The 26,974-nt window shown below is 45.1% G+C and overlaps 1 protein-coding gene across 1 annotated transcript in view; it reads right to left on the bottom strand.

Moving 5' to 3' along the window:
• MARCHF4 (membrane associated ring-CH-type finger 4) overlaps positions 1–26,974 on the bottom strand; it is a 537,832-nt gene that overhangs the window by 130,537 nt on the left and 380,321 nt on the right. The window contains exon 3 of the mRNA XM_086958464.1: positions 22,391–22,583. Coding sequence (XP_086814590.1) covers positions 22,391–22,583 — 193 coding nt within the window. The remainder of the gene's footprint in view (positions 1–22,390; positions 22,584–26,974) is intronic.

The raw sequence follows: 26,974 nt of genomic DNA, 5'->3' as shown, positions 1-26,974 counted from the left end.
TGTGACTTTTTAACTACCAGGGCATGTAAAACTTAAAAAGTGCATGCCCAACCTTTGAATTACAATGCACCCTGCCATATGGGCTACCCAGGACTTACATTAGGGTGACTTATATGCAATAAAAGGGTACATTAAGGTTCTACAAGGGAGCTATGTTGTCAAGTCGTATTGGCAGTTTAAAACTACATTCAGGCTGCAATGGCAGACCTGAGACCGGTTTTAAGGGGCTACTAAAGTGGGTGTCAGAATAAGTGCAGCAGGCCCACTAGTAGCATTTAATTTACTGGCCCTGGCAATACGGTATGCCACTCTACAGAGGAGGTCTTATAAGTAAATTAAATATGCCAATCAGGTGTAAGCAATTTAACCATGTTTAAAAGAGAGAGCACAAGCACTTTAGCACTGGCTAGCAGTGGTAAAGTCTTTAGGCCAACAAAAACAAATTCAACAAAAATTGGAGGGGTGAAGTCAAAAGGTTTGGGACATTTTACAATAAGCATGACAGGTCTAACAGGACACCTAGCAACCAATACGGGCGGGTGCGGCCGTATGTAAAAGAAGCCTGAAAATGCAGGATCCAGTCGTTGCTCATCTCGCCAAGGAGTCGGCAAGACGAGCAACGACTGGATCCTGCATTTTCAGGCTCCTTTTACATACGGCCGCACCGCCCGTATTGGTCATCGTATACCTGATTGCCACATCCACGGCTTTCTTTAAACCCGTTAACCAGGTTGGAAATATCACCGGTCCTTAATCAGGTATACGATGACCAATACGGGCGGTGCGGCCGTATGTAAAAGGAGCCTGAAAATGCAGGATCCAGTCATTGCTCGTCTCGCCGACTCCTTGGCAAGATGAGCAACGACTGGATCCTGCATTTTCAGGCTCCTTTTACATACGCCGCACCCGCCCGTATTGGTTGCTAGCTAGCTCCTTTGCTCAACCATACACCAGCATAGCATGTCCAAGACCATTCGATCAAACCTGTAAACCAGAGTGTGATTTGTTTTCTGCAATAAAACACTTTCCTTTCACAAACCCTTGATGGCTTACATATGCCAGTTACATCTTTCTTTCCAGAAGAGAAAGACAATCCATCACCCTCACAGCAAGAGCCCTCTGCTGTGCTCATTGGTCTTCGGTAGTATATGTTACTAGTCTTTCATTTCAACTGCATGACGGTAGTTGAGCTTTGGAAGTTCTTGCCATCTTCCTTCCCCAAGCACTGCCATGATTGTGGAAAACCCACCTTTCCAAGTGACAACAGCATTGATCTTCAGCGATTTGGGCATGGCCCCGCCATGTTCATCTTCTTTGTCAGCCACTTCTCGTTCAACGATTGCAAAGCTCCAGAGATGGTGTTTCAAATAGTCTACTGGGTTGTCGGTGCTAGGAAGGCATTTATCCTCAGGCACCATTGCTGGAGGATCCACTTTGATTGATGGTGAGTACAGGCTGTAGAGCAGGGGTCTCCAAACCAGTCCTGGAGGGCCGGATCCATGCCAGATTTTTAAAATTACTACATGTATCTCAATGGGGATATCCCAAAAATCTGGCATGGATCCGGCCCTCCAGGACCGGTTTGGAGACCCCTGCTGTAGAGCCTTGAAACAAACGTCATCGGTTTGTGGTCTGCGATGTACTGAAATGGATGTTTGCACACAGACTAATGGCATCCACATAAAAATATAATAGCTTTCTGCTCAACCTGGGGGTAGCGTTTCTCTGTGAGATTGTATGGTAGTCGGGCAGAGGCTATAGTAGCAAGCCCTTCTTTGCTGTCTACCAAGAGACACACCATTCACCATGAAGAATAGTACTAGGAATTCTAGGTTGGGCTTCATGAATTCATATTTCTCCATGTGCTTTGCTCTGGTGTTCAAAGGTTCTGTGGTTTGCACTGGTGTTCAAAAGTTCATATGATCGTCCCACATTCAGAATCGACTTGAGGAACACGCTGTATTGGAAAAAGCATGAGGAACTGCAATTCTGCAATAATGAGCCTTGAATCGCCCGCGTCCTCTATTTGTCTTGTGAGTCAGTCATGATGCAGGTGTTCAGCAGCTCTCGTAGCCGCACAAGAACATTCATGGGGACCTCACACAAGACATGTCTTGCACTAGAATCCCATCAAAATCTAAAAGCCAACATCTATATAAATGGTACAGTCCTGATACAGGGCCATGGACAAAATCTTTCAGGGATCGAAGGGATCTATCCTAGAACCAAGAGAACCTGCTGCAGTGCAGCTACCTCGTCAGTACTTAACTGAACTATTGGTGCACACGTCGCTAAAATGGATCACAATCTCACTGATTTAGCCCTGGCACTATTGCAGCCATTGAGCACACAAACAAAAGCATTGGTTCATAAAAAAGTAATCAAACAATGCAGACTACCATATTCTATCAAACCCTGCAAACTGAACCACAAACACAGTGGAACAGCCTCATCCTAGCTCTCCAAATGGCCTTCACAAACCAAATAATACCCCTATGTATATCCCAATGAGCATTCCAATGAACAGCAGCATAGAACTTAAATTAGGTCTAATTTGTGTTCCCTTGATTCTAAAGAAAGCCTTCTATACCCAAGTCCTACCGACCAACAACAATCGCCACATCATTATTCAGCAACAACAAGGAAGGTTGCTATCACTCAATTTCCTCCTTGCAGACTTAAAAATCACGCAGACAAACAGAGTCCAAAAGATGCGGGTGGGTCGCCCTAGCTCACAGTGTGGACCTAACCTGATCTGAAATGCACAAAATCCCTTCATTTGCATAAGCTCCACCTGCATCATCAGCTCAAACAACTCCCCAGTCATTGCTGTGATAACCTGAGGCTATAATACATTATTCCTAGATAAATTCCTTGTCTGCCATAGCTGTTTGAAGCCCTCACCCACATAGTGTGGCATGCATCATGCTTTATCATAGGGCTCTCCATATAGAATTGGGATTAGATGTTTGTGGTACATTTGGGGACTGGAAGATAACACCCATACTAAGTGCTTAATTTGAGCCTTTGGTTTCTGGCATCGGCACTTCATTGTCAACACCGGTACTTTAGAAAGTCTGCCACATGGTGGTACTGTTTGTCAAGCACAACAACAGTTGTTTGTTATTTCAATGTGCCTAAAAATGACTAATACCTGCGTCCCAGGCAATTCTTATAGCTTTGGGGGGCTGGAGTGGACTGGATTGTCACACTTGCAAGAGTGGGATGTATGTCGTTACAACGCATACTTTTACTCCGCGTACCATTACAACGCGGTATTTACAACGCATACCGCTACAACGCATAGCGCTTTGGGGTGCTGGATAGTGGTAAGTATAATTTACTATTCTAACTCCAGTCCCCGTGGACCCTAGGGAAGGTGTTGGATAGTAAATTAAACTTACCTCTTATCCTAGAGCGCCACCCAGCGCAATGCGTTGTAACGGTATGCGTTGTAATGCCCGCGTTGTAGTGGTAGTGCGGAGTAAAAAATGCGTTGTAACAGGTGAATACCGCAAGAGTGTGATGCTTAGTAGGTGTGTTGGTACTATCATTGGCCAAGCTGGCACGAGCAATGGGTGGTGCAAGCTACAATGCCCTCCTGACAAGGGCCCTGTCACTTATTTTTCACAAATTAAGCACTGCCTATACAGTCAAGTCCTCTCCCAGTTAACTCAATTATGTATGCACTGCTGTGGCCAAAGTTATATCCACTTCAACAACTACCTACAAATGTAAACAGATGGGCAAAAAAAAGGTTTATTAGGGACCCCTCTCTATGATCAAAACCACAGAGATCACACAAACCCTGATTGCTCTCATTCTTAGCATGGACTTACTAAAGCTTTAGGGGGCCCTGTCCAGAACAGCTTTGAATTTATGATCCAATTCCAATTTTTTCATACCCTCTGTGGCCAGGCCACTGACTGTGCACAGGCACACTGGTCCAAATTTTAAACATGTGTCTTTCTAATATTCAGGGATAGCGATGTGTGTTTTCAGTATTGTAATACAGCAGCAGCTCACTAATAATATTGGAAATAATCTCTGAGACCAACTTCCATTTCTCGTATGCCAGATCATGGTTCGATCTAAAAGAAACTTTATCTAATGACTGTTTCATGGTGTTGGAAAACAAATATAACATTTTTTTTCAAAATGTCTGTAATAGACTCCAACACATCATTCGTATTAAAAATTGTAAATGAATCAAATGAAAACAGCATTTAAAATATTCTACATATAAGAATTATTCAAGGTCATCAGGGCAGAACAAACCTACCTCTATTATGGGGTTCCCGGAAAGGCTGTGGCCCTAGGCCAGCACCCACTTTGCCCATGCCTTACAACATTTCTGATTCTCACAACCACAACTGAACCGTGTGGGTGGTCAGTTCCCCCTCTGTGCAGAAGAATGCATGGACAGGGGGGACCACGAACAGGCTACTTAAAGGGCCAGTATCCTCTTGCTTCCTCCCTACAGTATGAATGTTGCACATGTGAAGGAAATAACACTCCCTACTTGCATTCCCTCCCTATGTTTCAGGTTTTAGAGGACCCACGGAAGAGAGTTCTTCAGTTCTTTGGTGCAAAAGGCTGCTTACTGCTATATTGGCCATCAGGTCCCTTTAGTGCTGCTACAGCACCTGCGTCAGAGCCACGAAGGAGTCTCAGTGGTCAACCTGTGTATAGTGCCTTTAACTACACAGCAACACACAATGTTAGCGACTTTTCATTAATTTAAGCTAGAAACAGAAGCAGATGATGGATTATGAAGCACATCCAGTAAAACCATAATGAAGGGGAAAGCCCTGCAGCTGCAGAGTTACGTCATTCCAGTGGTCCTGGGTATTCTGCACATTCAGACCTTTGAAATCTTCTTAGACACACTGAAGTCCGTCTGGCTGTGCGTCAGAAAAAAGAAGAGAGAGAATAAAAGCGAGTCTGAGTACTGCGAAGAGACAAGGAGGGAAAAGTTCCCTTCAGGACAAGAAATCTTCTACCATTGCTTGCAGTTCAGAGATTTTCTAGATGGTTCTAGAGACACCATTGAAGACCAGACCCGGATTTAGCCTTTTTGTGTTGCATTACATGTTCAAGTTATGTTCTCGGTCAGGCGGCTATTGATCCAGGGGTGTAGAATTTTGAGATTTAAGGGTTGAGGCTGAAGGATTTGCCAATTCCATAGGTTTTTTCCAGGTCCCTAGCTACAATTGCCTAACATATGGCAACTTGTGTATGGCGGTTCTTGGGTACAACTCATACTTAACCTGATTCTATTTCTTTATACAATCAGACATTTTGCCAGGTGTAATTTATCTAATTATAACTCTATTTTTACATCTTTGCCTTCGTATCTATGGGCCCGATTCACAGAACTAACTTAAGAAAAAAATCCTAAACTTACTACTTTTGGTACACAGAATGCGCTTACTACTTTTGTTATTCACAGAATGGATTTACGACTACTAACTTTACGTCCGCACTCGGCGGAGCTTCCGGCTTGGAGGAGGAGCTTCCGGCTCGGAGGTGGGGATTTAGCCATGGCTGAAATCACCACCTCTGGTCAGGAAGCTTCGCCTCTGGGCCGCAAGCTCCGCTTTTAAGCCGGAAGCTCCACCTCCGGGTCGGAATTTCCGGCCCGAGTGCGGACGTAAAGTTAGTAGTCGTGAATCCATTCTGTGAATACCAAAAGTAGTAAGTGCATTCTGTGAATACCAAAAGTAGTAAGTGCATTCTGTGAATACCAAAAGTAGTAAGTTTAGGATTTTGTCTTAAGTTAGTTCTGTAAATCAGGCCCTATTTAAATATAAAGCATTAATTTAAAGAATGTATTTAGAAATTCATTATACTTTCAGTAGAAATATTAAAGGTGTTTTATGAGGCGTGGGACCTTGCATACTTTTTCTAGCGTAGGACATCACCCTGATTAGCGGAACTGACAAGTCCAGTAATGATGGAATGCTAAGTCATCTGGTCTGAAATGAAGAATTGATCATCTATAATTAGTATCAACCATAGCTCAGAAGAAAGGGTACTTTTTACAGTGACTTCGATGGGAGCAAGGGTGTACCTATGGCATTCCGATGTTTGGGCTTTCCTCGTTGTATGATTATCCTTTGCATAATTTAGGATGTTTATTTGCACAACTTGATCTGCGAGTTCATGAGAATCATGTGAGCCATTCTTTTTCTCAACTGGTCCCCAAATTATGGAAGTCTCTTCCTGTAACAATTTGACACATTGCTGACTATTCCTTCATTCATTCCTCCGCAACATTTCCTCACAAAGTTCAGCCGCCCTCTGGAAGTCATTCCGTTTGAGCAGCACATGAAAAATCTCCTTGTCTTCCTCTAGACCGGTGAGATGCTCAGTTTTCCACTCCTGTCTGATTCACAAACACAAAGGAACTTTTACTCACAAAACCACCATATACACTTTAAAAATGAAATTGTCTGTGTACTAATGTTTATGAGTTTTAGGGTTTTGCTCCCTGATCCATGGGGCTAGGATTCCGATGTGTTTCCAGTTTCCACACAAAGAAGCCTTTTCTTTATTTTGAGTTATGGTTTTTTTCAGTGTTTTTCCATTTTATTTTTAGATGCTCTTGGCATTATCTTTTTTTTCATTTATTTATGCATTTGTTTAGCCCATAGCTCTCCTGGATGAATCAAAGTGAGCCAGCACCATCTTGAGGTCCAGAAGAGCCGGATCCTCCGGAATTTCAGCACAAGCAAAAAAATAATAACTTCCATTTGAAAACATCTCATGTAAATGTATGCAGTTTGTACATCCAGAATTTCTGCTATGGATCCACCCCGAGGGTTGACACAGCTGGTGTAACAGAGCATCCTTTTAACTACATGTTTGTGGTCACTTGCAGGACACTGCCTTGGGTACACCCAATTAAACTTAATTTAGGAATGAGTGGTTTACCCTTAATTTATACTTCTGTTTTATTATGTGAATTTGGTACATTTTACTCACTGTAAATTCGTCTTCTGTAGCAAGTGTAGCAACTTTTGGAGCCAATTTTAGTTTTCAGAATGAGACGCGCTGTCTCTAGCTTGGTTACATTCCTTGGGCTGTTCCAGGCCTTTCTGGAATGTGTTACTTATTTTGCCCCATTACTCTGCCTGCCAGCTTTAGGCACTTACTACTTTTCATATGAATCACTTCCCCTTGTTACTCAGCCCGCCTCCTGCCCCTTCCAAGACTCGCCTCACCTCCCGACCCCTGCTGTTTCACCAAGTTATGATGTTTACACACAACTTGAGAAAAGTGTCTTCCACAGTAAGACTGCTTTTTTATATATTTCTTGCAATTGTATAGCGCTTAAAATCATTCTTATATAGCACCATAGGTGTTTGTTTCAATCTCATTCCAAGCAGAATATATATAGTGTGCCCTGTCAGCTTTGAATATGCAGATTCAACAGATAGGGGGCTCTGAGTAAGACAGTTAAAGCGTCCTCGAGCAACTGTCTTCACACCCCTCCTCCGTGCAGCGAGGTGGTTGAGCCCGTGAGGAGCCCGCGCGAGGGATGGAGACAGTCCTTTGTTTGGGTTGGAGGCTTAGCGCGCGGGCCTGCCGAGCTCTGATTAGCAGTGACGTCAGCAGTGATAAAGGATGCTGGGCCACGGAGCCCTCCAGGATAAGTGAAATCAAGCCTGTCTTGTGAAATTGTATAATCTGCTGCTCTCGCGGCCTAATAACCACCCGCTTTGTTCTTTCAACAAACCGAGCGAATCACTTGTCTCCCGCTGACAGAAGAGATAATCACTTTCCAGCAGCCCTTCATCCACAGGGCCACGGTATCCGGCGCTCTTGGAAAGGAGAGCTGGCTGCTTCCATTCCAGGTGGAAGGGAGGGCGGTTCTCAGGTAGGTGAGAGCTCCCAGCTTCGATTCCTAAGGAAAGCGAGAGCTCACTCCTTGGGTGCTTGGGCAGTCAAGAGCTCACCTCTTCGATTACTTGGGAAGGGAGAGCTCACTCCTTGAGTGCTTGGGCAGTCAAGAGCTCACCCCTTCGATTCCTTGGGAAGGGAGAGCTCACTCCTTGAGTGCTTGGGCAGTCAAGAGCTCACCTCTTCGATTACTTGGGAAGGGAGAGCTCACTCCTTGAGTGCTTGGGCAGTCAAGAGCTCACCCTTCGATTACTTGGGAAGGACAGCTCATTCCTTAGGTGATTGGGCAGTCAAGAGATCACCCCTTCGTCTACGTGGGAAGGGAGAGCTCATTCCTTGGGTGCTTGGGCAGTCAAGAGCTCACCCTTCGATTACTTGGGAAGGGAGAGCTCACTCCTTGAGTGATTGGGCAGTCAAGAGCTCACCCCTTCGATTACTTGGGAAGGAGAGCTCATTCCTTAGGTGATTGGGCAGTCAAGAGCTCACCCTTCGATTACTTGGGAAGGGAGAGCTCACTCCTTGGGTGATTGGGCAGTCAAGAGCTCACCCTTCGATTACTTGGGAAGGGAGAGCTCACTCCTTGGGTGCTTGTGCAGTCAAGAGCTCACCCCTTCTATTACTTGGGAAGCGAGAGCTCACTCCTTAGGTGATTGGGCAGTCAAGAGCTCGCCTTTCGATTACTTGGGAAGGGAGAGCTCACTCCTTGGGTGCGTGGGCAGTCAAGAGCTCACCCCTTCGATTACTTGGGAAGGAGAGCTCACTCCTTGGGTGCTTGGGCAGTTAAGAGATCACCCCTTCGATTACTTGGGAAGGGAGAGCTCACTCCTTGGGTGCTTGGGCAGTCAAGAGCTCACCCCTTCGATTACTTGGGAAGGAGAGCTCATTCCTTAGGTGATTGGGCAGTCAAGAGCTCACCCCTTCGATTACTTGGGAAGCGAGAGCTCAATCCTTGGGTGCTTGGGCAGGCAAGTGCTCACCCCTCTGATTACTTGGGAAGGGAGAGCTCACTCCTTGGGTACTTGGGCAGGCAAGAGCTCACCCCTTCGATTACTTGGGAAGGAGAGCTCATTCCTTGGATGCTTAGGCAGTCAAGGGCTCACCCTTTCGATTACTTGGGAAGGAGAGCTCAATCTTTGGGTACTTGGGCAGTCAAGAGCTCACCCCTCTGATTACTTGGGAAGCGAAAGCTCACTCCTTGGGTGCTTGGGCAATCAACAGCTCACCCCTTCAATTTCTTGGGAAGAGAGAGCTCACTCTTTGGGTGCTTGGGCAGTCAAGAGCTCACCCCTTTGATTACTTGGGAAGGGAGAGCTCACTGTTTTGGTTCCTGGATGAAGCAAGAGCTCACCCCTTTGATTTCTGAGCAGTGTCTGGAGGGAGCGAGAGCTTGCCGCTCCAATTCCTAAAGGAAAAGAAAGCTCATCCCTTCGATTCCAGGGCAGAAAAAAGGTCGCTCCATTGGTTGCTGGAGGGAGGGAGAGAGATCACTCCTTTGATTTCTGGGGATTGGGAGTGCTCACCCCTTTGGTTCCTGTAGGAAGTGGGAGTTTGCCTCTTTAGCTCTAGGACTGGCCAGAGCTTGTCCCTTCAGTGCTTGGATGAAGCTAGAGCTTGCCGTTCCAGTTCCCGAAGGAAAATAATGCTCACCCCTTCGATTCCTGGGCAGACAAGAGCTTGCCCTATTTCTTCTCTAAGTGTCTGCGCAAATGGCTCTAGGTAAAGGTTGAACAGGAGTGGTGAAAGGGGGCAGCCCTGCCTAGTTCCCCGTGAAATCTTGAATGGCTCAGTAAGTGTGTCATTGACTAGCAGTTTGGCGGTGGGAGCTCTGTATAGGAGCTGGATGGTTCGACAGAAGTTCTCGCCTAGCTGGAACTTCCTTAATACCGCCGCCAGATACGACCAATTGACCCTATCAAAGGCCTTAGTGGCGTCTAGGGTTAATGTAGCCAAGGGTAAAGAAAACGTAGTGGCGATATCTATTGCCGCAACCAAGTCCCTAGTTAGGTCCGCCAACTGACGTCCCCTGATAAAGCCCTTTTGGTCTTCGTGGATTATCGAGCCGATCTCGCTTGCCAGCCGTGCTGATAAAACTGCTGCGAAGATTTTATAATCATTATTTAGTAGCGAGATCGGCCGATAAGACCCGCATACAGTTGGATCTTTGCCTGGTTTCGGTATAAGGACTATGGTTGCTTCACTCCATGATTGGGGAGGCACTGACCCATTTATAAAGATATTATTGAATAACAAAGTCAATGTTGTTACTAACACTGGACATAATACCCGGTATAATTCCCCTGGGAGGCCGTCTGGCCCTGCCGCCTTCCCATGCTTAAGTTGACCTATCATCTTACTTACTTCAACCTCCGATATTTCCCTATCGAGGCGGTCAGTCTGATCACCCGTAAGGGTGGGCAGTTGGATCTTACCTAGCCATGAGTTTCTTGCCAGGGGATCATCTTCAATGTCCTCAGTGTAAGTATTTTGAAAGAAGTCCTGAAAAGCACTACCAATCTCAATGTTGGTAGTCCTAACAGTAGGGTCCCCCTCCTTTCGAATACCCCTTATAAACTTTTTAGATTTATCTGTTTTAACTTTCCAAGCTAAAACCTTACCAGCCGCCTCTCCATATTCAAAGTTCGAGATCTTACTTGCCGCCCACCTCATCTCAACTCTTTCCTGTAGTACGTTGTTCAGTTCTGCCTTCACCTTATTCCGATCTTCTTGCTCTACAGAGGTACCCCCTGAGGAATCACAGCTCCTATCTAACCTATCCAGATCGCGTTCTAAAGTCCTGATTTTTTCTCTATAAGCCTTACCTCTGTATGAGGCACGATTTGTAATATGCCCTCTTAAGAAAGCTTTAAGGGTTTCCCAAACAGTACTAATTCCCGCTGAATCCAAATTAATTTCTAGGAAGTTTAACACCTCTTCTGACAGCAGGTTGATCTCCGACTGATCTAACAGTATCGTCCTATCAAATGACCACGACAAATACTTTTTCTGTTGTGTAACTGTCAAAGAGAAAACTATCGCTGAATGGTCTGAGAGATGGGGGGGTAAATACCGCAACCCCTTCACCTCCTCTTGGATGGTGTAACTAAAGAGGGCATAATCGATCCTTGAACTGTGTTTATACTTGAGATTCCTATACGAAACCCCTGGTGCGATACCAGCCCTTTCTCTCCAAACGTCTGCCAACCCCAGAGACGACATTATGGACAGCATAACCGGCCTAGATTTAGGTGATGCTATCGCTCTGGAGTTGGAGGATTTATCTAGTTTGGGGTTCAAGACGATATTAAAGTCGCCCACCCATATGATAGGATCGTTCAGAGTAACTAAGGCCCCTTGGATTTTTTGAAGGTAGGATGGGTCATCCTGGTTTGGGCCGTAATAGCCTACCAGTGTATAGTAATGACCGTCTAACGTTATTTTACACATCAGCCACCTTCCACTGAGATCTTCCTCAAAAGCCAAAATCTGTGCCTTTGCTGATTTTTTAAACATAATAAGAATCCCCCGAATGTTAGCTGTCTGATTTGTGCAGATACATTTGTCCACCCACTTCTGTGTTTTCAAGATTGTTTCTACTTCCTGTTTGAGTAGGTGTGTCTCCTGTAACACTAAGACCTGCGCAGGGGAGTCTCTAAAATATTGTAAGATTCTATGCCTCCTCCCCTTCACTCGCAGACCATTAATGTTCCAGGATAGAAAATGTACTTCCGTCATGTTTTTTTCCTTCTTCTACCTCTCTGCGTCTCTTTATACCCCCTGCCATTAGCTGAAAATAGCTCTCTCGGAAAAAGAAGGTGGTGTTGGTTATAGATAAGCTTGGATATAAAAAATAGGAACAGGCATTTGAGGATTCTTTTTTCTTTGCACTCCCCTCCCCTCCCCCCTCCCCTGGAAAACCCCCCTCACTTCTCCTGGCATGTTGGTTTGCCAGGTTCACGTAGGTGTGTTTTGGTCTCTGACCCCATCTACCCTCTATCAAATAAACTATTTACCTGCCGTTCTTAGCATTTCTTTTTTCTCCTTGTTTGGTTATCCCCATATCCCATACATGAGGCAAAGAGAAGGGAAGGAGAGATTATTTATGTATTTTTTTTTTTATTTTATTTCTTGCCATTATATGTGCATATATGCATATGTGCATATATATATACATACGTACATACATACATACATACACATATATATATATATACACATACATACACATTTTTTTTATATATATATTGCCCTTTATTATTAATTCTTAGGGGTTAGTACTTCACCCCCACATACTTGAGACTAGGCAAGGCAGGGTAAGGGAAGTAAAGGTTTTTTTTTTTTTCCTTGCTATTATATATTTTTTAGTATTTTTTAGTGATTTGCGATTTTGTGCTTCCTATTTTTTTTTTTTTAACCTAGAGCCATTTGCGCAGACACTTAGAGAAGAACTTAATATTACCCCCTTTGAGTTTAGCGGATGGGTGAAGCGTCTGGGTATGTATGCAGATGACATCCTCATTTATACATCAGACCCTGTTCAGGCCTTTCCAATAGTTGTCAGGAGAGCAGAAGAATTCGGTCAGATCTCGGGGTACGAGATAAATGCGGGGAAAACCGAAATAATTGTTTGGAACATCAACAACACACATCTGGATATAACCTCCTCAATGCGCTATTTGGGAATTAAGATCACTCACAATGTTGAGAATATAGCTCAGGTCAATTTGGATCGGGTTTGCCGAGAATGTCGGGCGCTTTTAAAAGCATGGACCTTTCTCCCTTTGACGATCTATGGGAGAGTAAGCCTTATAAAAATGTCAATTTTGCCAAAGCTCACATTTATATTTAACAGTATTCCTTTAGCCTTTGAACCAAAGCAAATTACGAAATGTCAACAGGACATTAATGCGTTCATTTGGAATTACAAGTCCACTCGGATAGCTTGGAAGAAATTGAGGAGGAGGAGGGAAAAGGGCGGGCTCTCCCTCCCAGACATACAATACTACGCTTGGGCCTTTCAGTTATCATTCTCCAGAATGTTACTGAAAACCCCAACAGATTCATCAGCAGGGAGAATGTTTAAGGCCATGTTAAATGGAACGGGCTTGCCACTGGACGGCTTTCTATTTAAATTCGGAGAACAGAAGTTTTTCAAAAAGGTGAGGCTGAAGGTCTTGCAGTCGCTGGCCAGAGCCTGGACAAGGATTAAGAGGTCGGCAAGGCTGGCCTACTATTCAAATTTAGCTCCAATTTGGGGGTCTCCGGGGCTTCCCCCGTGTTTGGGTGACGAACTTTCGATACCACTAAGAGAGGGGGGGATACTGAGATGGGGAGACTTGATGGCTTGTGGGGTATTAACATCGTGGGACAATTTGTTTGAAAGGGTTGGCCCAAGGCTATCAAGGTTTAAATATATACAACTAGTAAGCTGGTCTAGAGAGCTCCTTCAAAATAATGCCCTAGTGGGGAGGTGTGGTGTGCTAGAACAACAGCTGGTGGAGAAACCTCAGGGGGGCAAAGAGGTTGCATTTTGGTATTGGGCAATCTTGGAGGAGGTGGACGGAGACTTTGACCTTCCCGATGAACTGTGGGCGGAGGACACGAACCTTCAAGGGGAAGAATGGTGGATAAGATCATTCACGCTTCTTTATAAAACTGTCAAGCCTGCATGGTTGAGGCGGAATCACCTGTTCACGGTACATAGTGCCCACTGGACACCACAAAAGCTGGCAAAATTCCAAGCTGGTAAATGTTGTAACAAGTGTAGTCTCCAGGGCGCATCGGATGTTCACATGTTCATGGACTGCCCTCCAATCAAGGCTTTTTGGGTAGAAGTCCTGCTTACATTGGGATCGATACTCAAAGTATCTTTACCCTGCACATTAACACTGATAATCTCTGGGATGGATGAGAATGTCACTGGCACAGCAAGGCCCTTGTTGTTTTATGCAATTTTACTCGCTCGGCGACAGATATGTAAATTGTGGGTCGATTCCAAGGCGCCAACACACGCCAGTTGGTTGTCATCTCTACTTGAAACATCAAAGGTAGATTTGGCTAGACCTTGTAGCAGTAATAACCTTACATTTTGGAACCTTTTGATTTCTTGGTGTTAGTGCACCGGGTTTTTTTTTTTTTTTCTTTTCCCCGGGTCCTATGATTATGTCTTTAAATTCCAGGGTCCACAGTGGCGGTTTCGAAAGATACGAGTTGGGCCTCGCGGTAGTTCCTACCTTGATGGAGTCTGGGATCGGTTTGGCAGGCCGCCATTCGCCATCAATGCCTCAGTAAACCCAGATATAGTCTCCCGACAAGTTGGTTCCCAAGGTCGTGGTGGCAGTGAGGTGCGTTCCATCCCTGGTCGCACAAATAGGTGGTTGGCTATACAGTCTTGGGTTAAGAGGTACAGGCAAATGACGACAAAAAAAAAAAAAGAGCTTGCCCTATTGGTTTCTGGAGGAAGGGAGAGGACACTCCTTTGATTCTCAGGGAAAGGGAGCGCTCACCCCCCTCTGGTACTTGGAGGAAGTGGGAGTTTGCCCCTGTAGCTCCAGGACTGGCCAGAGCCTACTCCTTTGATTCATGGAGGAAGTGAGAACTTAACGCTTCAATTCCTGGGGAACACAAGATTCCCGGTTGGAATTGAGATCTCACCCCTACAATTTGACCTACATTTCCAGTCAAAGTATGAACTTTACACTACAATCCTCAATGGGGCAAGCAGCAGCTTGTTGTTTTGGTTCCCTCCCAGAATGTGGAATCTCACCACATCAATGCCCCAGAAGATCAAGAGCTAGCAATCGGAGTCGCCATTAAATTAACCCAAGAAAACAAGAGCTCACCTCTTCAATTCCTGGTGGAAATGAAACTCAGTTCACCTTTATGGGATAGCTAGAAGCTATTTCAAGCTTGCTATGTTGATTCCTTTGGGAGCTGTTAGCGGCCAGTTCAATTCTCAAGTGAAATGAGGCCCTTCAATTACCAAGGAAAACAAAAGCTTTCCAGTTCAATTCACCAAGCGATGCAAACATTTGGTAAATTCTGTTTTGCAGTGAAAGGATATTGGAGTGTAGATGACTATGGGCACACCCATAATGTACAGTGCTTTTAAATCAGTTCTTTTCATGAACGGGTATCTAAAAAAAGGTTAAAACCCTTCCTAATGTTAAAGGGCACTTTGAAAATAATTTGCAGGTGTTTGATAACTCCCTTTAAATGGTTAGTATAGAAGTTTCACTACAGACATCCCTCTACAGAACCATGGGCGGCGATTCACTAAAATGCCTGGGGTAGCGGAAATGACATCACATCCGTTTGTTCTGAATGACATCACTGGAAGTGACATCATATGATCAGTCACTCTGATTTTCCCAGGAAGGCATGTCACATGACTCTAACATCACTACATATGACATCGCAGAAGTACCATAAAAACTGCATGATTAGTATAAAAGAATAACACAGACAAATATCTATTTTAGATACCACCATTATTAAGGTGCTGACTTGATCTTTGAAAGTTCCAGGGCATAATACAGCTACAATACAAAGCCAATGAAACGTCTACCAGTCGTAGGCTTATTTCTCAGCTGCGACCCCTGGAGACCCCAAATGATGTCCATTTACAGAACATAATATGTATTAGCCTAGCTGCAAGGAGAAACTTTAATTTTTCTTTCGATTGTCTAACTAAATTTTACACATTATTTTATGTTTTTTTTTTAATTAAAATGTTATGTATCCATTCATTTTTCGTTTGTCTCTGACCAAATGTGCCTTAGAAAGCCAGAGCACAACTTTCCATGCTGCTGGGTGATGGGTGAGAACACTGCTTTGTCTCTTAGCAGAAACATGAGCCAGCCATTTTGATTCCCAAAAAAGGGATAAACCTTCCTTTCGGTTTCTCAGAAGAATCAAAAGGTTGATCATCCAGAAAGTAACATTTTTATTTCCCTAAGGGATAGTGAAGAGTTTACCTCTTGGATCACCCATTTTAAGTGAAAAATATGGTGAAAATGGTTACCTAACAGTTACAAATCAATTTGCGAATGCAAGGTCCTGCTGGACAACTACGAGTCTTGTTTTATGACAAAACATGAATCATAAACAATGTTGATTGGTGTAGTTGATAAGCCCCTTGAGATAACCGAACAGAGCAACTTGGGTCTGCTGGTAATATTGAACTCTCTGTAGCTATCAACACTCTGGTTTGAAGGATGTTGCAGGTGCACATACCAAAGCCATTCGATGCCCTAAGTTATTCCTGCACGAATCCTCCTCAGTAGAATTTGGGGTATCCTTTATCATTCTGTTTATTCAACATCTATTTGAAACCCCTAATGAATACCTTGAGGCAAAATAGACTGAAATTCCAGTCTTATACCGATGACACAAGCATACTAGCTTCACTTGGAAAAAGTAGCCACACAATGATCAGCTCAACAGGGTCAGGGAGAAATTGAATCTTGGAGGAAGAAAACCCTCTCTGTAACTTAACTGTAACAGCATCGAGATTGTATTACTGGTGCGAGGGTTCGGCTGCAGAACACCTACATCCACCTTCCGATCCCTCTGTTGGTGGAAGAAACCATCCTCCTTAAAAAGAAAGGGGCATATTATCAAGACAGGCGATAAAATTATGGCCGCATTACCGGCAGAAAACTACAGCTAAAACGGCGATAATGGGCTTGATAATATGCTCTATGGGATTCCAATTGAAGCTCATGTTAGGTGTGAAGACATCTAACATGAGCATTAATTGGAATTCCATAGAGCATATCATCAATTCCATTAACGCCTTTTTAGCAGCAGTTTTCTGCCACTAAAGCGGCGATAATTGTATCACCTGTCTTGATAATATGCCCCATAGTAATGTTGGCTGGATAACACACTCTGTGAAATCCCAAGATGAAGTCACAGGGAATAATACTATTCTCCATCTAAGGTTTTTTTTCAAATTAAAAAAGGCATTTAATTATTCCCATCCACAGTTCATTGGCTCAATGGTGAATGCCAGGCTTGACTATAGAAATGCCCTTCCTCAAGGATATACTAGTGGCCCTCCAGGAAGTTAAAAACATGAGTTTGCCTGGAAATAGGACTAAAAAGAAAGGACATGTTTCCTTTGCATGAGGTGCCCTCCCCAACCCTCCTGTGGATGCAAGGGTGAAATACTCCACAGAGAGCTAAAGTCCAGAGATAAAAGGTTCTGCACCATCTTGTCTCAGATCATAATACGGAAAGAGACCCCCCAATATTAAATAAAAAACTTAAAGACCATCTCTTCTAAATGTATCTTTCACAAGTAAGTTGAATACTGGCACTTAAAGGCAACTTAGTTGTACTGCATGCCCAATACATGCCAATAACATTAGTTATAATAATCAGCACAGATTGGACACAGTGCTGAGTAATAGTGGTTGTTATCAAAGAGCTCAGAAAAAACTCCATTAATTTTCCCTGATGCAATGGTGCATGTAAAGTGGTATCTCAGATGTTATGATGTTTTGGTATGTAAATCTAGTATATTATCAATTGTATCTGCGCCTGTCTGCGCCTGGACCATGCCCAGTGCCAGGAACCCTGGCCCTCATGCCACCCATAGATACACCACCTCGTAGCTCCGTACCCAAGTCCTCAGATGCCGCAACAACAACATCTGCTGCCCTGACTCTCCTCAATCAACAGAAGGGCCTTTTGCTTTCCGTCTCTTCTCTTGCAACTCATACCCTCCTGCCCACACGGAAAACTCCACAGCCACCCCGGAACCTCTCCAATGTCTCCCGCTCAACTCTTGATCTATCTAAAACCTGTCACCAATATGTGAGACAGTCACCTCAATTACTCACACGTCATTTTCATCACAGAGTTCTGGCTCAACCCCTACTTCACTCCCAACATCGCCACATCGACACCATATGGCTACAAGAAGACACAATGGGACCATGCCAACTAACGATTGTATGATGTTACAACACATGCTTTTACCCTGCATGCCATTACAACGCATATTTTTACAAAGACTTGCTGTCAGGGGTTCGCTGGAGTTTGGAATAGTATAATTTACTATTCCCACTCCAGTCTGTGCAACAGTAGGGAAGGCGCTGGAGTTAAATTCAACACCTTGTACCCCCCACAGCAAGCCATTTTGTTGTAATGGCATGCAGGGTAAAAGCATGTGTTGTAAAGCATGCGTTGTAATGGTTGTTTCCCCAACAATCACAGTGGACCTCCACAGATGACGACACCACACGAATCATGCAACAACCTCAACTTTTAAATTCAGACCAAAGGCAGAAGCACCATCAGAGACACCCTCGCCTGTAGACCCCCAGGACCTCGCCCCAGCTTCTGCAATACCATCCTGGACTTTATCATTCCCCTCTCCTTTGACTCCAAGCACCACATCTTCCACAAAGACATCAACTTCTAACTCGATGACCCCAACAACTCAGGCACCACAAACTTCCTGGAACACATAAGCAACACTGGCCTCACCCAACTGGTCAACAATCCCACTCACAATGCAGGACACACACTGGACCCCATCTTCACCACCAGTGACTGAATCAAATACAGTCAGCTCACAGAATTCACCAGACTGACCACGCCATCGTCCACTTCACCATAGCAGGATCCCCAGGCACCACCACCAAGCCCCCCATGCCCTCCCACCGCAGCTGGTACAAGGAGACAGAGAACCAATGAACAGACGCCCTCAACACCACCCATCCTGACCTCTCTTCTAACCTTGGGCAGGCTGTAAAGAACTTCTCCACCTGGATCACCAACAGCGCAAACAGATTTGCCCCTCTCAATCACGCCAAACCCAGAAAACCCACCAATCAAACCAACTGGTATACCTCCAAACTCAGGGACATGAAACGCAACTGCAAACACATAAAAAGGAGATGGCGCACAATAAAGAATCCCATGAACCTAGTCACCTTCAAGACAGCCCTCAACAAATACCACGTACGCCTGAAAGATACAAAAAGGTGTGCCCTAGCAGACTGCATCGGGTCCCGCTCCAACCACAGCAAAGAACTCTTCAACATCGTCAGAGAGTTCTCCAGCCTATCAGCTACCAAAAACACGATCACCCTGTTCCAGGAGCGCTGTGGCAAACTACTTACACAACAAAATATCCACCATCTACAGAAACTTCGAACCAAGGGAGTAGCCAGAAAAATGAAATACCCCCACTTTGAGGCACACAAAATGTCTAAGCACAGTGAGAGTTCATGACCCTTCATATGAAGGCCTGTAGATATTGTATCACTCAGGAAAATGTTCAGAGAATCTTCAAAATTATGTATTTTACAGCTTCAGTCTAAAGTAATGTGACCAAAATTGCACATTTACGAGTAGTGACTTTGATATTTTCCCCCTTTTTCCTCTAACTTTCTTTCCTATTAGATACATTTTCTTTACTCCTTTTCCATTCTCCATTTATTCCTTCTTTCCATCATGCTTTCCTTCTGCCCAATGTTTTCATTTCATCTGTGCTTTTATCTTGCACTAGCTTTCTGTTCTTATTTAAATTCCTGTTTAATGGTCTTCCTTATTTACCATCTTTCATCCTTCTTTCCATTCTTCTTGTCATTATCTCATTCTCTTTTGTCCCTGCCTTACTTCTTACCATCCTTTCGTCCTTCCTTTGCCCCTTCTTTCCATCTTTCTTTTTATTATCCTTGCATTCATTATTCTTCCTTTCTCTTGTTTCCTTCCATTGGCTTTACATCTGTTTTTGGTTTCTTCTTTCGATTATTTAATTCTACTTATCTGCTTTCCTTATTCTGCTTTTTTCTTTCTTTCTTTCTTTTCTTCTTGCTACACTTCTTCAATCAATCTTTTCTTTTCTTCCTTCCTTTTTCCTTTTCATTCTTCTTTCCTTTCTTCAATTTTTTTCATACCTAGGTTCCATCCTGCTTCTGTTTAACTTTCCTTTGTTCTTTCCTTAGTTAACCTCCTCTTTCCTACCTTTGCACTGTCTCACTGCATTTGCCTCCTGCTTATTTTTTCTTTCCCACTTTAAGAACATCTCCCTGTGACCATTTTAAGCTTCTTTCGCCCACCATCCGAGAGTTGTGCCACAGTAATTTATTCTCCAGTGTTTATTGGTTTCGTCTTCTAGACAGACCTGCGAGTTGAAAATTATGAAGGGCAATAAAACACTTTAATCTGTTCTAGGCACCCCTGCTTAAGCTAGTATAGCAGGAGCTTCACTAAGCCCTTGCTTAGAACCCCAACAAACTGACCTCTTCTGCCGCCTAGCACCAACTGATGCTTCCGACAACCACCCGCTCACCGCAAAGGAACAACTCACCACCCGGAACACCACAGCCATCATGAACTTCATCCACTCTGGAGCATTCACGTACCCCTGCCCCCACCTCGTCTTCAACCCCAGGAGCGAGAAAATCAACGCCAAACTCACCTCTATTCTCAATGTATCCATCACAATTGCCATCTTCCCAATTAATGGTAATACACAGAGGTCAAACTCCACTTCCAGAAGCGCTCTGCTGGCCCCAGCAAAATCCAGAACTACTTCTCAATCTCTCTGCTGTCCTTCGCCACCCATTGTCCTAAAAAATGCCACCAACTCCCAACTCACCGAACACCTTGATAAGAACAATCTGCTGTACACCTCTAATCTGGTTTCCGCACCAACCACAACACCGAGACTGCCCTGATTGCTGCCACAGCCCACATCAGAAACCTCCTTGACCGGAGAGTAAAAGCAGCCTTGATCCTCTTCGACCTCTCAGCAGTGTTTGACACCATATCCGACCACACCCTCATAAATAGAATTCATAAAATCGTGATCCAGGGATATGCCCTCAAATGGATTGCCTCCTTCCTCACAGGAAGAGCCCAGAGAATTTGCCTACCACCTTTCACCTCCGAACCCAAGGACATCATCTGCAGCATCCCTCAAGGTTCATCCCTCCTCCCCAACCAGTTCAGCTCCAACATGACACCCCTGGTCAACATCGTCAGTACCCATGACCTCAACACTATATCCTAGAGAAATGACACCCAGCTCATCCATTTGCTCTCACAAGACCACCTCCACCATTAGGACCAACTGGGACAACTGCATGACGAGCGTCGCAGACTGGATGAAGACCAACTGCTTAAAGCTCAATACGTACAAGATGGAAGTGCTGATCTTTGAGAACAACTCATCCCTGTGGAATGACTCCTGGTGGCCCGCCGAACTCAGACCCACATCGACCGACCAAGCTTGCAACCTTGACATTAACCTGGACAGAAAACTCATCATGAAAAGCCAGATCAATACAATCTCCTCTACCTGCTTCCACACTCTTCACATTCTTCATAAGATCTTCAAATTGCTCCCCATCAACACCAGGAAAACTGTCCCTCAGCCCCTCGTCACCAGCCAGCTGGATTATGGCAATACCCTCTATGCAGGCATCCACACCCAACTCCTGAAAAGACTTCAGGCAATACAGAACGCAGCTGTCAGGTTCATTCTCTACCTCCCCCAACCTCAAGAAGCGCCACTGGCTTCCCATTCAGAAAAGATGCCAATTCAAGATGCTAACACATGCCTACAAAGCCCTCCATGACCAAGGACTAGCCTACATCAACCACTGCGACCAGCCATCCAGACACCTCCGCTCTGCAGCCCTTGTGCACATTCACCGCATCCGCAATAGCAACAGTGGAGGACGCTCTTTCTCCACCTGCGCCGCCAAAGCCTGGAATGACCTTCCCGTGCACCTCCAAACCTTCTCTTTCCTCACCAGAATTCAGAAAGGAACTCAATACTTAACTGTTTGACTGATTCCACCTTCAGCGGAAGGAGCCCAGCGCCTAGATACCATCGCGGTGATTAGCCGCCCTATGAAAATACTAGTTGATTGATCAATTAAAGAAATACATTTAAAAGAAAAAAAATAAAGTTTCTATGCACAATAGAGGCTGGGAGCATAAAAGACTAAGGGAATGCAAAATGGGATCGGCTGTGTGTACAATGAGACAAGTAGACTTATAAGGCAGCAACAACAAAGTAGGACACCAAGACATGTTTGCACTATCAGGATGAAATGTGAGATGCTTGGGAGGGGAAATTGTCTGATATCATAAACTATTGCTTAGTATGATCATCTATGCCAAGTCTATGTGGCTGCTGCAACTCTAGCATTGCACAGCTCTGATTCCCAGCACATTCCTCCTTGCTAAGCCTTCAGCACTCTCTCATGGAAGCACTCCCTCAAGCGCCTTGAGACCCTCTGGGTGAGTAGTACGCTGTATAAATTCTCGAACTTGAACTTGAACTTGAACATAGCTCTTATGGATGCATTTATTTTTCTCCCAGAGTGATATCATTTCTGTGGATGGAGCCAAACATCCCCAGGACTGACTGAGCACATTTGTCCACAGGATAGTTGTCAAGCAAGTGTCTCTAAAATGAACCAGCCCCTCAAATCCCTAGCACGTTGAAGGCACCTACCTATACAGACAATATCCATGAAGCCATACATTCCGTAGCAGATCTGGAAGAGCAGGTCCTGTCGCTGCCACTTGGCGGAAGGACTGAAGGTGGACCAAACAAGCCACGAGATGCTGGCGATGAGGAAGAGGGATCCCAAGACGGCCGCCGCGATCTGGACTTTTTCAATGACTGTTAGGGAGATGGCCTGCCACTGGACAGGAGCACAGAGCGTGAGGGAAGAAAGAAGAAACAAGAAATTAGAGCGACTTAGTTTCACAGACATGGATGTTTTACTGTGCAAATGCTCTCAAAGTGCTGGAATAGCAAACCTATGAGCAAACGTGTTTGTTTCTGTTTTTTCCATTAAAGCATTCTCTAATACTGTAACTCTAATAACATCTTAACCTTATACTGCACTAGCTCAGCCATGGCGTGTGAAGCCAGTAATGTCATATACAAATTACAACCAGGACAACAAGAGCATCATTAAACAATCAGACAGGTTTATTTACAGCACATACATTAAAATTAAAGTTTGTTCACAAGTCTTTTTACTGATCCGGTGCTGACCTTGTGACTAATGTAATTTATGCTTCTACATATCAGGGCCAAGATCAAGGCAGTTTATATTACAATTTGTTCGTCAGTGTTCAAGGCTGAGAACATGCAAAGTAGCTCCCTTGAAAGTGATTCTCAGGCACATATTTATTATTTTTTTCACCAGCAAGCTACGTTTCTGCCCTGCGTGAAAGAACATGAATGTGCCATATTTAACATTATACGGCGCATTCCTGTCCTTTCCTAGCACTGGCGCACTTTTGGGTGCCTAGCGCCAATGCAGGCACCCTTGCATCATGGCGCCAACGCATGCACCCTCGTGTTGTAGGCAGGAATGATTTTCAGAAGGAAGGGACACCTTCTTGCACAAAAACAATCTTGAGAGGTATTTTCCTCTTTCCAAGCATTCTGTAGACTGCAGCACATGTAGAAAGAGGGAAAAACGAGGAGGAATAAAGATATTTCTCCTTTTTATGCCTCACCTGGGGAGGCGTAGCATTTTGACGTATTCCCAGGTCTCCCAATAATGGTAAATCTGGGAACGCGCCAGAATCCATGAGTGGATGCGTGGAAACACCCACGCTCCACCCATGAGATGCCTCCGTGGGGCAGAGTGAAGCAACGCAGTAGTTTATCCCCTTCGCTGCGGCGGCAATTCCGCCGCAGCGCTAGGGGGGAGGAGGGGCCGAGCGGCGCTCGCATGCTCGTGACGGAGCCGCTCCGTCACGAGCCTCAGTTGAGCTGTGCTCATGACGGAGCGGTTCCGACATGGCTCGCCCGCTCAATTGAACGTCCAGCGCAGGCGCCGAATTCGCGCCGCGCAGGCGCGCCGAGCGGGCCATGACGGAACCGCTCCATCATGAGCACAGCTCAACCGAGGCTCATGACGGAGCGGCTCCGTCATGAGCATGGAAGCAGTTATGCTGCCTTGCGTTACTCCAGATTTATCAAACCACTCTGGGTCACGCCAGATGGCCTTGCGTGGCTTGATAAATCTCACTTCGGTTTTGCGTCACCCTTGCAACTTCTTTTGTTTTGGCACAAGGGCAATACAAAACCTGTATAAATCTGGCCTTCAGTTTTTAAGTCGTTCTGGGACAGTCATGAACTTGGCTATGACATTTTAAATGACTATTGTTAAAAATCAAAGTTCGATAACTACTATTTTACTGACGTGGGCTTGGGGCAGGACTCGTGAATATTCCAACTTCCATATTTATATTTCAGGGCTGAGACCAGCCTAGTTTAATCTAATATTTGTATTTTTTTTAACAACAAATTGTATTCGGTTATTCATTTGAAAGTTGGGCAACAGCCCCACAATCACCAGTAGGAGAAAAAAGATTGACATAGCTGAAGTTCCGACATTTTGATAATTTTCCAACACCTGCCAAACATGCAGGTGGTACAACTTAAACAAACCCCAGACAGTACTAGATCTCAAGACATGAGTATATGATATACTAACATAATGATCCATTATCATACAGTGCAGGATAGTCCGGTCAATGAGCATTGGGAATATGGGGTCACTTATAAGGGGTCTGTGGGTGGCAGGGGGGGGAAGCTCTATTCCACGATATGTCCCCCATCGGGTCCAAATTTCCCTATATTTAATGAAGCACCACATGCTAGAAATACTGCTATTTCCACCCAATACATCTATCCAGTTTGGTCTTCTATTTGCCTAGGCTCCAGGGAGATGTCCCTTTCCACCGTTGTGCGATATCTCGCTTGGCGATAGTGAGAGTTAAAAACAGTAAATGTTGCTTATACTTATTTCCCCCAATGTCGTCTGTGCTGAGTAAAAGGAAAAGTTGTGGGTCAAGCGGGAGTTCCCATAAAAGTACCTCATTTAGGCAGGACCTAATTCTACGCCAAAAGGGTTGCAACACCATGCAACTCCAAACTGTATGCGAGAACGTCCCGTCCTCTCGTTCACACCGCAGACATGCAGGGGACTGGATAACTCCCATCTGCCGTCCGGTCCGTGTATAGTATGCTCGATGAAGATCTTTAAACTGTATCAGGCGGTGTTGTGTAGAGACCGCCGCGCGCTGTGGGCTAGCAATAGCTTCGGTCCAGTCGTCATCTGCCAAATAAGGAATGTCGGCTTGCCACGCCGTGTCTTATCGAGCGTTGTCTGTGTGTGGGTCGTCAGGGTCTGGTATATTTGCTTAATCTTGTGTAGGCCCAGTTCTACCATCAGCAGACGGCCCTCTAATGGGTGGAATTCCGGAAGGGTCTCAAGCGTGTGGATCAGGGGAGTCAGTGCATGACAGATTTGGAGGTATTTTTAGAATTGTGTTTTGGGTAATTTATACTCCCCATGTAGTTGCTAAAAGGATTTCATTGTAATACCCCGCATCACATCGCAGAGGGTCAATTTTCCCACTAGATTGCACCCTCGGAACCTCCCCAAGGCGGCCACTGGGCAAAGGTATGTACCCTGCCATAGTGGGGTTGTCTGGGTTAGCGTCCCGCTCCAACCCATCTGTCGGACTTTAGTCCGCCACAGCTGTATCACGACTACCTGCTGGAGGTAAAAAAATCCAGGCGTGTGGCACTATATAGGAGTTGAAGAGTCATTACCATTGCTGCATGCTCAATTGCATAAGCCGTATCTGTGGGTGAGTTATACCACCATTCATTTACTACAAGTATATGAGACGCCACATAATATGAATAGATGTACGCTGCTACAATCCCCCCACAGTATGTGGATTGTACAGATGTGCGGAATGCGACCCTGATCGCCCCACCGTTCCAGAGAAATTTGTTTTGTATGGCGTTCACCTGTGCGAACCAGGAGCTTAGAATATGATAAGGGAAGTTTTGGGCGCGATACAAAATCCGGGGCAGCGGTACCATCTTAAAGATGGCTGATTGCCCGTATAGAGACAAGGGAAGAGAGGACCATATTGCTGTTTCACCATTCAGACTTGCAAGCAATGGAGTGATATTAAGCGCCCGTGAGACTTGGTGGCAAGGTGGCACAAAAATGCCTAGATATTTAAAACCGTCTGTTGTATGGGGTAGATGCGCTGCCCAGGTATCGCGTCCTTGATGACCGCATACTGGAAACAGTACAGATTTTGCGGGGTTTGTTTGTAAACCGGTGGTTTCCCCAAACACTCTGAGGATTTGCAGTATGCAGGGCCCAGAGAACCATGGTTCTGTCATAAAAAATAGGACATTGTCCACGTATTACGCGATACAGTCCGATCGAGACCATTCAAAGCCACGGAGCACCGGGTCACTCCTAACCTACGCTGCTAAAACTCAACCGCAAGGGCGAACAACAGTGGGGACAGGGGGCAGCCCTGTCTAGTACCTCTTTTGATAGGGAAAGGGGTTGAGTGGTGCCTGGCTATGCGTACAGACACCGTTAAGTTTATATAAAGCAGGCGTACATATGCAATGAAGCATATACCAAAATTAATCGCCTTGAGCAATTGAAAGAGGTATACCCAACTAAGAGAGTCTGAGGATTTGTCTATATCGGCCGATAGCATAGCAGCTGTCCGACCCAATGCTGGGGCTGCTGCCATAGGGTTGTGTACTCTTCGGATGTTATGACGGGTAGTAAATGACGGGGCATAAATCCCGACTGGTCAGGATGGATCAAATCTAATACGCACGTACATAGGAGATTGGCGAGGACTTTCCCTAATAGTTTAGGCTCAAATTTGATGAGGGAAATGGAGTGATATGAGGAGGGGTCTTCTGGAAAGTGGCTGGGCTTGAGAAATAGAACTATTTCTGCATGTTGCCAATCTTGGGGCAACATGTTTGAGTCCTTGGCCTCTTGTATTGCCCCCAATAGATGGAGGCCTAATAGATATATGTTCGGCCGCAGGAGTTCCATAGGGAATCCATTGGGACCTAGGGCCCGCCCCCAGTGTAAGGCATTGATGGCTCCAGTCAGCTCGTATACTGTGATTGGGGCCTCCAATTGTTCGCGCATGCGGTCAGTAAGTTTCTGCGGTGGAATATCTGTCAGGAATTCTGCAATGAGATCGGCCGAGATCTGTTTGCGACGTG

Source organism: Lissotriton vulgaris, chromosome 2_1, assembly GCF_964263255.1.
Source record: "Lissotriton vulgaris chromosome 2_1, aLisVul1.2, whole genome shotgun sequence".
NCBI lineage: Eukaryota > Metazoa > Chordata > Amphibia > Caudata > Salamandridae > Lissotriton > Lissotriton vulgaris.
Note: the sequence above shows the minus strand (reverse complement) of the source record. Positions and strands in the feature narration are given on the sequence as shown.